This window comes from Schistocerca nitens, chromosome 8 (assembly GCF_023898315.1).
Source record: "Schistocerca nitens isolate TAMUIC-IGC-003100 chromosome 8, iqSchNite1.1, whole genome shotgun sequence".
Lineage (NCBI taxonomy): Eukaryota > Metazoa > Arthropoda > Insecta > Orthoptera > Acrididae > Schistocerca > Schistocerca nitens.
The window spans coordinates 95,954,652-95,965,344 of record NC_064621.1 but is presented as its reverse complement, the minus strand read 5'-3'; the positions used below and the strand labels follow the sequence as shown (position 1 = coordinate 95,965,344).

General features: G+C 41.5%; 1 protein-coding gene across 1 annotated transcript in view; it reads left to right on the top strand.

Annotated features, from left to right (window-relative positions):
• The first annotated feature begins 4,611 nt into the window (after positions 1–4,611).
• LOC126199419 (myrosinase 1-like) overlaps positions 4,612–10,693 on the top strand; it is a 100,150-nt gene continuing 94,068 nt past the window's right edge. The window contains exon 1 of the mRNA XM_049936337.1: positions 4,612–4,744. Coding sequence (XP_049792294.1) covers positions 4,612–4,744 — 133 coding nt within the window. The remainder of the gene's footprint in view (positions 4,745–10,693) is intronic.

Here is a 10,693-nt window from a genome sequence, read left to right as displayed (position 1 = left end):
CTATAACATATTCTGATATCAGATGTAATTTTACTATATAGTGAGTGAATTGGCATGTCTGAGGAGTACGCTATCATCTAGTGGGAATTATGCGGTGGAACTGACGTAAACCAGCAGTTGTGCACGTTGTTTATGATATCCGTGTCTATTCGGCCCGTACGCAGTTACGTCACCCCAATTGCGCAGGTGCAAAAGCTCCGTAAAATGTGCACAACTACAGGTATGCTCGCGACCCTGATGCCAAATTTCATGGAGTCTAGGGGAGCTGTAGTGCCGTAGATCAAGTGCTCCACTGTTCAGATTGCGGCATCTATGTTACATTTAACAGCATTAAAGAAAAATAACCATTAAATCCGAAAGATGTCGAAAGTTAGGGTGTTCACGTGCTCTTGTCTCTTACACATCAGCCGTCACTGCTTACACACTAGTCTATATTATTCTTGCTTTCTACATGTTTACACAACTGGTTGTGAGATATTATCTGTTTTCTTTTTCATTATACTCTTGTGCGACTGACTAGTAATTTTAAAGTAAAACTTTTATTCTCATCTAGCACCTAGGATCAACGCTTTATGTACGTGTAGGAATAACTTTTAACTTGGATGAAGGACCATTAATAGTATCTTTGCTTTAGTTTGTTCTTCATAGCAAACATCTATGATTGAATACTTAATGATACATCTGTAGTCAGCTGACGATAAATTCTAACTCTGATTCCAAATTGGACACACCACCTTTTGTACAAGGACATCTGTTTGGTTCTGGAGATGTTTAGCAGTTCAAATGGACCAGTAATTACTTAGATTGCCATATTGATGTGATATGCTGTGAAATTTGACTAATATATGATCTTTTATAAGTATTAAGGGGAGATGTAATGGATTTTGGTCCAAAAAAATCGATTTTTCAAAAATATTGTTATCTTTATCTACACAGTTTAATGTTGTGTGTGAATTTTGTTGTGATAACAGCGTTAGAAATGCGTTTAAATTGTTAAACTGATTAACTATGTACTGGCAGCCACTCCTACGTTTCCCGACATTTGAGAAACTGCTTGCTCCAGCGGATATCTTTCGATATCTTTGGCTGACATCTATATCTTTGCCTGAAAACTTTCTTGAATGTGGTTTATTTACGTTTTGAGAATACCAACACATATTAGTAGGTGGAAGGTTGAATTCGCAAACCTTTACGCGGAAGTCAAGATTTATGCATAATGGGTGGTGGAAAAACTGTATTTAGGAAACGGAGGTTTCATGAAAATCGGTTTACCAACAAAAAAAGAGGAAGCAGCTCGAAATGAAGAACATAAGCTCTCAGCTTCAGCACAGAAACTTAGGACACGAGAAATGTATAGGTGCGTGAATGATGTTGATGTGGATTCCACTGGATTCGGACTTATTGAATTAGAGCTCCTCTTCAAGGCTATAAAGTTTTACATGTTCATGTGTTACCTGTAAAAACATGGAATGCATGATTGTTGTTGAAGAAAGAAGAGTGGGAATAGCTTGTGATTTTAAATTAATTTGTAAATCGTATGGCTATGAATTTTCGTTTTTCTCCTCCAAAAAACTGACATTGGTACCTATGAAAGCAATTTTACGTTAACATATGCCCCGAGATGCCTTGGGCAGGGCAGGGAAGGAGGTAATTTATTGTCTGTTTTTTCTGAACATGCCTCTACCTTGTGAAAGGTTTGAAAAACTGTACGCGATACTGCCAAAGTTTCTATGAAGAAAACAGTGGAGGAATTGTGGAAATAGGCCAAAAAGAAATAGATCGTGAGGTAGATATTTATGACAGTGAATCTCCTACAAATGCTACTGACCTGTGTTTCTCTGTAGATGAGACCTAGATGAAAAGGGTTCACACATCTAATCCATTGACCAAACACCAGTGCGCAATCTTTTATTGGTATTGACTCAGGTAAAGTTTTAGATGTAGAAATTACGTCTAAATACTGCCACCAGCGTGCAACAAGGAAAATGTCCAACAATGAAGACAATGAGAAACTGTGGCATAAAAAGCATGCAATAGTATGCTCTAAAAATTATAGTAGCTCAGGTTGGGGCATGGAGGCTGCTGCAGTTGTGAGGATGTTCTCCAGACCTGAGGACCAGTATCGTGTTAGATATACTAAATACCTAGGTGGTTGAGACTCCTCTTCCTTCAAAGCTGTAACAGATAAAAATCAGTACAATACAACAATAGAAAAGTTGGAGTGTGTTGGCCACATCCAAAAGAGGCTTGGTGGTAGGCTTCGTCGCTTGTTGAAAGGGAAGATAGGTGAAGTACTTGATGATGGAAAACCACTGAAAGGAATTGATTCTCTTTAGTTATTTTATGGGATACTATCAGGAAAAACACACATAATTTAGAGGCAATGAGGCGTACTGTGTGGGCAATTTTTTCCCACAAATTATCCACTCATCAAACACCAATGAACAATCTGTGTCTGAAAGACGATTGGTGTAAGTTCAACAACAGAAATGAGACGTATTCACATAAACTCTAATTACCAGAACCTGTTATGAACGCTATTAAGCCAACGTTCAGGTCTCTTGCAAACACTGATTTATTAAGGAAGTGTCTTCACGGAAAGACACAAGGTGCAAATGAAAGCCTCAATAAATTAATTTGGATTAGATGCTCAAAAAGGACATTCTGTGGACTTGAAGTTTTCAAATTAGTTACAGAATGAGATTTTCACTCTGCAGCGGAGTGGCCGCTGATATGAAACTTCCTGGCAGATTAAAACTGTGTGCCGGACCGAGACTCGAACTCGGGACCTTTGCCTTTCGCGGGCAAGTGCTCTATCGACAATAGGTTCCGAGTTCGAGTCTCGGTCCGGCACACAGTTTTAATCTGCCAGGAAGACTCAAATTAGTTGTTTATGATGCAGTTTTATGTTACAATAACGGAAATAATGGCAGAATTGAAGTGCTGAAGAGAGTTGGTATACATCCTCGTGCGTTTACGACAAAAGCGTTTTACACCATCGACGAGAGCAGGGTCAAGAAAGCTAACAGATAAGTGTCATACCTGCAAATACAGTCCAGGCAGATTCGAAGAGGAGAGAAAAGAAACCTGGAGGATGAGGAGTATCAGTATGGAGGATTTTAAAATTGAGGTAAGCTTATTACATGTAGAAGTATGAGAAAACTATCTTTGACCTCATTTTCTCTGCTTTACATTTTTTACGTTATTAAAAGCCTTTTCTCAAAAAGTATATGCGCTAATGCTATGAAATTTTCAGGAACTCTTTGCAACGTTTTTCTGCCTACCTGGAACTAAATAAATACGAGATCCTGCAATTAAATTCTGATTTTTAAATGATTGTATGCATAAAAATGTTAATTTTGGATGTGCAAATTAAAAACTCTGTTAATGACACAGTTTGTACCATAAATTATTAACTGTAGTTCAGTGGTCTTATAAGCTTCTCAGGACACTACAATAAAATTTCATATTAATTACGTGATTAGAATTTCAGTTATGGCTTTTTGCTAAAAAGACAATAAAAAAATTAAAGGTTCTAATTTCTGGCAAAATATTAATCCTGCATATTTTATTATATTTTTCTGTTAAAACACAACTCTTTTGCTTTACACATGCAAAATTTTAGATTTTTACATTAATAAGTATGGCTGTAATGATTTTTTAAATAAATTTTCCGTTACTTCCCCCCTTAACTTATATAACACTATGTAACTGCTTGGATTTTGTGCATTTCCAGTTGTTTCATTCTTTGTTTTTATGTATGGAGATATAGTGATGATGGTGTAAGCCAAAACCGGTAGTTATAATAAATGACAAACGGCTGAGTGTCATGCATAAAAAAAATACGTTACGGCAAACGCCTTCAAATAATGTTCAGCCTTGAAATTCGTCGCCCAAGAGACTGTTTTCTTTTCTAGATGATGGTTGCTCAATTATTTTGTTATCATCTTATTTTCACACTTGTTAAGCATAACTATCTTCCTAAGTTAACAACTTGGTGTTCAACTTCAGTACCACCACTGCCTTGTGGTTGCTGATGGCTATTTGTACATTCACTGAATCGATAATTTCGAACATACTTGCTGCTATCAGATCTAACGTTCCCTTCGCTGCTAAGGTATCTAACCAACTGCTTGAGATAATTTTCGAAAGAGACATTACTTTCAATATAATAAGAAACTTTCCCCTGCCATCTGTTCTGAAGGCTCTGTCGATATTTCTGTACCGTTGCGCTTTACTGTACTCTCTTCGTTATCATTCTTATCTGGTAGATAGAGCGCTGTGCGGATGAGTTCTACTGTCTAGTGGTATGCCAAGTCCACGGGAAGCCCTGCATCGTTCCCATCGGCTGACTCCTCAAGTAATGGATGCGTTGTTGCGCAATGACAGCGTGGTCTCTTGCTTTTACCGTGTCAGCAATTCTTCATAAAGACTGGTTTTCCCTTATGACCACCCCCTAACAAAAGATGGCTATCTCTTAAGTACAGTGAATTACCAGGGTTATAAGAGGTGACAATGACAATCACTTTGCGTAGAGCTGTCGTCTGATAAAAAGGTAACCATAAAAGAAAGGTGCGATGCCCGTTTAGTGCAGTTTCTTCGTTTACCAAGATGCTGCTGCTCTCGTTAGTAATGGGTGCCCTAGCGCTGACGGCGCATGGGCAGAACGCCACCTTCCCAGACGACTTCCTCTTCGCCGTGTCGTCTGCAGCCTATGAAATAGAAGGAGGCTGGGACGCAGATGGTGAGCACTAGCCTAGTTCGTCTCATGCGCCCTGCTGTTTTGTTAGCTAATGAGAGACATATCGAGTAGGACTATTCATGAAAGGTGAACCAATAAACGGCGACTAAATAATTTAGTGTGGTTTCAGATTGAGATGGCTTGTTTCGAAATAGTGTTGAAACCCGTAGTCTGGGGTAAAGATCTGCCTCTGAAATTCCTTCCCCAATCAGAATTTGTAACCTGTCGTAGAAGGGATGTTAAGCACTGCTCCATTCCTTTTGTTCTAATTTCACAATGCTTTCTTAGGATATCTTTAGTTAGGATATTCAAAGCAAATAGATAATGAACAAGGAAACACCTTGAACGTGAGCTCATTGCATATGGACGCACAACTACACTGAAGCGCCAAAGAAACTGGTATAGGTATGCGTATTCAAATACAGAGGTATGTAAACATGCAGAATACGGTCCTGAGGACGGCAACGCATATATAAGAGAACAAGTGTCTGGCGCAGTTGTTAGATCGGTTACAGCTGCTACAGTGGCAGGTTACCAAGATTTAAGAGTGTTTGAACGTGGTGTTATAGTCGGCGCACGAGAGATGGGACACAGCATCTCCGAGGTAGCGATGTATTGGGGTTTTCCATAGGACCATTTCATGAATGTACCGCGAATATCAAGAATTTGGTTAAACATCAAATCTCCGACATCGCTGCGGCCGGAAAAAGATCCCGCAAGAACGGGACCAACGACGACTTAAGAGAATCGTTCAACGTGACAGAAGTGCCATCCTTCCACAAACAGCTGCAGATTTCAATGCTGGGCCATCAGCTGTTGTCAGCATTCGAACCATTCAACGAAACATAATCGATAAGGACTTTCGGAGCCGAAAGCCACTTGAGTACCCATTATGACTGCAGGATGCAAATTTTTATGCCTCGCCTGGGCCTGTCAACACCGACATTGGGCTTTTGATGGCTGGAAACATGTTGTCAGGTCGGATGAGTCTCGTTTCAAATTGTATCCAGCGGATGGACGTGTACGAGTATGGAGATATACACATGAACACATGGACCCTGCATGTCAGCAGGGGACTGTTCAAGCTGGTGTAGGCTCTGTAATGGTGTGGGGCGTGTGCAGTTGGAGTGATATGGGATCTCTGATACGTCTAGATACGACTCCGACAGATGACACGTACATAAGTATCCTGTCTGATCACCTGCATCCATTCGTGTCCATTGTGCATTTCGACGGACTTGGGCAATTGCAGCAGCACAATGCGACAGCCCGCACATCCAGAATTGCTACAGAGTGGCTCCAGGAACACTCTCGTGAGTTTAAACACTTCCGCTGACCACCAAACTCTTCAGACACGAACGTTATTGAGCATATCTATTCCTTCACGACATTAGGCGGGTGTACTAGTTTCTTTCGGTCTTCAGTGTATAAAGTAGTTGTCGAAAGGCAGGCCCTCTCAGACATAACAATGGTCTCCTTTTCAGACGTGCATTCCAGGAACTGTGCACAAGACGTTAATGGCTTTTCTTTTTCAGCACATTTATGTTTTGGTGTATTAAACAGAAACATAGACCGTCGCGTGGAAGATTTACAATTTACATCAGTATTAGCAGCGGTACAAAAACTGTTGTTGAAATGAGATACCTTCAATTTATTTTTTTTTTTCTTTTTTCAGTTGCTCGTAGAATACATCATACGAGGTGACTGGCTTAAGTCATCACCTTTTTTCTTTAGCACAAATTCGTAGAGATTTTGGTTAAAAAAATGGTTCAAATGGCTCTATGGGACTTAACATCTGAGGTCATCAGTCCCCTAGACTTAGAACTACTTAAACCTAACTAACCTAAGGACATCACACACAACCATGCCCGAGGCAGGATTCGAACCTGCGACCGTAGCAGCAGCGCGGTTCCGGACTGAAGCGCCTGGAACCGCTCGGCCACCGCGGCCGGCAGAGATTTTGGTATCTGAATTGTTACATATGTTCCAAAGCAGTGATACCGGTACACACGACATACAATTATATTATTTTCACTTCCTTAAGTTCGTTGTACTGTGGTTAATTTTTCATGTTGTGACTTACCATTCAATCCATTGTTTAGTAACAGTGTTCTCAATCCGTCAGTCAAAATCGGCGTTCATTGCACATTTGAAACATTCCTTCACACCACCGTCATTCGTTTGTGTAGACTGCAACATTTATTTCTGCCAAAAATATAACAAACGATTTGTTTTTGGCTGTCAGTTAAACGCATTTCAGTACTTGCTTCGAGAGTATTTTAATTGATAAAGTTCAATTGATTCCCGGGATTAGCGAAAAACTAGAAACTAACGATGAGAGTAGTGCGTCAAACAACGTAAACAGAAGCTGAACACACAGTCCCGGGCAGAGAAATTATTTTCGAACTAGCAACCGAGAAACGTGTGTTATTGTAGTGATCTTCAGTGTGAAGACTGCTTTGTTACAACTGTCTGCTGCACAAGTCCCTTCATCCATGCCTAGCTGCTGCATCTTACATCCATCTGAATCTGCTTATTTAATTTGAACATTGACCCCCACCCTCCCCCTTTCCTCCGTTATCTCATTCAGGATCCCTTGATGGTTCACAACGTGTTCCATCAACTGGTCTTTACCTTTAATAAGACTGTCCCATAAATTTCGTTTTATTCGATTTATGTATCTAATCTTCAGAATTCTTATGTAGCATCACGTTTCGAAATTTTCTGTTTTCTTCTTTCCGGTCCATATTTCATTTCCGTACAATGATACACCAGACACATACATTCAGAAGAGAATTTATTACCTTCAAACTTATATTCGAAGTTAACAGGTGTCTCTTTTTTACTTCCTTTGTGATGAAAGTGGCCATCCCAGATCCAATTGCCCGCGCTGCGTTATGGTTTTACAGTCGTCTTATGAAAAACGTCGTCCGTTGAGATTAGCAGGATTAGTGTTTGCAATTTGCTGTCAGTACTTCTCCACCTTTAGAGGACACAGTGTAGACACTGCCTCCCCCCTCCCCCCCCCCCCCCCCCAACCTTTCCACCCACCACTTCGCTCGATTCCGCTGATACTGGCAAGTTCAGATGCGGCACCAGTTGCCGTTAAGACGCCGGCACCTGTTGCGCAAGTTAAACGCCGGAGGACTCAAGTTGCCCCTTCCCCAGTCTCGCCTCTCCGAGAAGATGGTGGTGGAGAGGTTCTTCCAGTGGTGACGCTTTGAATACGGACGATAATAACTGTTCTTGTTTCGCCCGGGATGATGAGGCTTGTTCTGTCGATGTTGAAATGAGTGTTGCATCTGCGTCCTCTCCTCCACCCATAGGAACGTCCGTTCCGGTGGGTTCCGATGATTTAACCGAGACATCGTCTGCTGTTCTGCCTTCGCAGTGCTCTAGTGAAATGCGATCCCTTAGTCTGACACGACAGAGCAACAGCTTACTGCGGATTCTCGTCAAGGTAGCCAGATCATGCAGACATCTTCAGACGCAGCACTGCCTGTCTCTTCATCTGATGATGATGTTCTTCGCTACCGGTTGTGCTTCCCGCATTCCGTTGAGTGGAGTAGGGACGCCTCTCTCCCCGCAGCCAATGTTGGCGAGCCCCCTGCATTTCCGTGTTCCGCTGTCACGGAGTGGTGTGAGAAAACGTTTTCAGCCTGAGCGTGCTGCGTCACTACGAAATACGAGTAAAAAGAAAGCACGGTGTCCGCACCTTCTGCTGGAGAGGATTCAAATCCTGTACCTTCGCCGTCTATCGGTGTTGTCATGAGCGGGACGTGAGGCGTAAATTTTTTTCTTAGTTCTACTTTCGTGCCTCGCATGTGTTAACTAAGGCAGGTGTACACGTTTCTTACCAAAATGGTTCCAATGGCTCTAAGCACTACGGGACTTAACATCTGAGGTCATCAGTCCCCTAGACTTAGAACTACTTAAACCTAACTAACCTAAGGACATAACACACATCCATGCCCGAGGCAGGATTCGAACCTGCGACCGTAGCAGCAGGGCGGTTACGGACTGAAGCGCCTAGAACCGCTCGGTCACAGCGGCCGGCCGTTTCTTACCCTTAATATTAACAGAATAAGCTTTCCATCACAAGTTGCTGCGTCACGACAGTTTATGATTCCCGAGTGATGTGTGTTTGCAAGAAGTGTTATTTGATGTGTTTTGTCTGCCTGGGTATTCCATGTTTTACATCTACTTCTAGCAGTCGAATTGTTATTTGTTTGCTTCCCTGTGAAGCTACCAGCTTCACTGGCCACTATGCTGTTTCAATGACTCTTAACCATCTCCCGCAGCAAGTACACCTTCGCCCCCCCCCCCCTTTTGGAAGCTAAATGTTTTACATCCAGCGGACTTTATTGTTCCTAAAAGACTGACGTTGCACTTCTGTGCCCGTTCATTTCACAAAACGTGAGGTGAACGAGACGTTCCAGGCAGTAACATTCGCCTCAGTTAAAGTGAAGATACGTTAACCTCGAAATTAAGATTCTCCTAAGTGCGTTAAGTTAGACATTCATGTGATGGAGCCACAGATAAGTGAGAGGCTAAAAGGTCGGTAAGAATAACTTCGAAATTAACTGAAAATGTTGTACTACCTATTTTTCCTATTGCGCCTGCATCAGCATCGAAAATGAGACGTCTTGCTGATTTACAAGCAAAAAACTAATTGAAGCCAGCCAGAATTGAATGCAATAACGTAAATATTCAACAGGGTTCCTTAAGGTGTCTCACCAGCGTCAGTACATTTTTAGAAAAACTGGAAAATTAGTTTCAGAAGTCAGTCTATAATTGGAAAATGTTATCCCTCAAAGGAAAAAGTGACAAACAGTGCCAACTATTATTAACAACATAGGCAGTGCTTTCCTCAGTGTGTAGACGATACCAGTTTATGATGAAAGTAAACATTTCACATGGACTGTGGAGGAATTTCAGGTGTATGTATGGGAACAACATTATTATGTCAGCTTCTTGCTTGTGTGTATATTCCGCTTCTACGCACAATGCATGAAGCAAAATGTGGTTTACTATAGGAAAGCAAAAGACGAAGTGAATTCCACGCGAGAGAAGGACACGGATCGAATGATTACGGAAGTCGATAGCAGGTCCTGCAATCTTTGATACAGGATGTGATGTCAAAATGACATCACTTTTATCTCAAGTGTTGTGAATTGAGTGTGATATTACTGCACTTGGTGTGCCGTGACCGTTATTGGAAATAAGTGGTGACGTTAAACAAGTACATTTTTGACTAAGGAAAACAAATCGCGTTGTGAATGATTTCAAGAGAGCTGTGTATATATTAGCAAGTGTTTCAGCGTGTCCTCGTGAAATATCACGACAAAAACTCACGATAAGCCGACCGCAGCGCCCTCACTCTCAGGTTTAAAGATACTGATACACTCCCTGTAAACCGACATGAACATTGTAAATAAGATGCGTAGGGGACCCCTCTCAGTTGATCGAAAGCGTCGGGTGGAGCGCTCCACTAGTGGGAGACACATTCGAAGTCGAAGATACCACCCAGTGCGAAACAAGTTCAAGGCAAAGTTCTTCATACTCAAACAGGGGAAGTAGCTGCAAATGTCTACCACTTTACGAACAAAGAAACTGTGCTAGGTGCTCCATTGAAACTAAAATCCACATTGAAACGAGTGACCAAAGAAACTTGCGTACCTCGTAAAATTTTGTACATGCCTGGAGCAGCATCCGTAGAATGAAATCTCCTTGTAGAAATAGTAAACACCTAAACAGGCTGTGCATGTTGTAGTTTATTATGGAGGTGGAATTTGATATTTGACTGACGCCTCTCGGCTACATCGTAACGTACTTCTACCACAACATGTAATCCAGTTGTCTATATTTCCTTCTGAAGGAGATGTTTTTACTTTGCAACTGATTGGCCATTTAGTATGTCTGCAAGAAGAAAACTTGTGTATCATTCAGTTA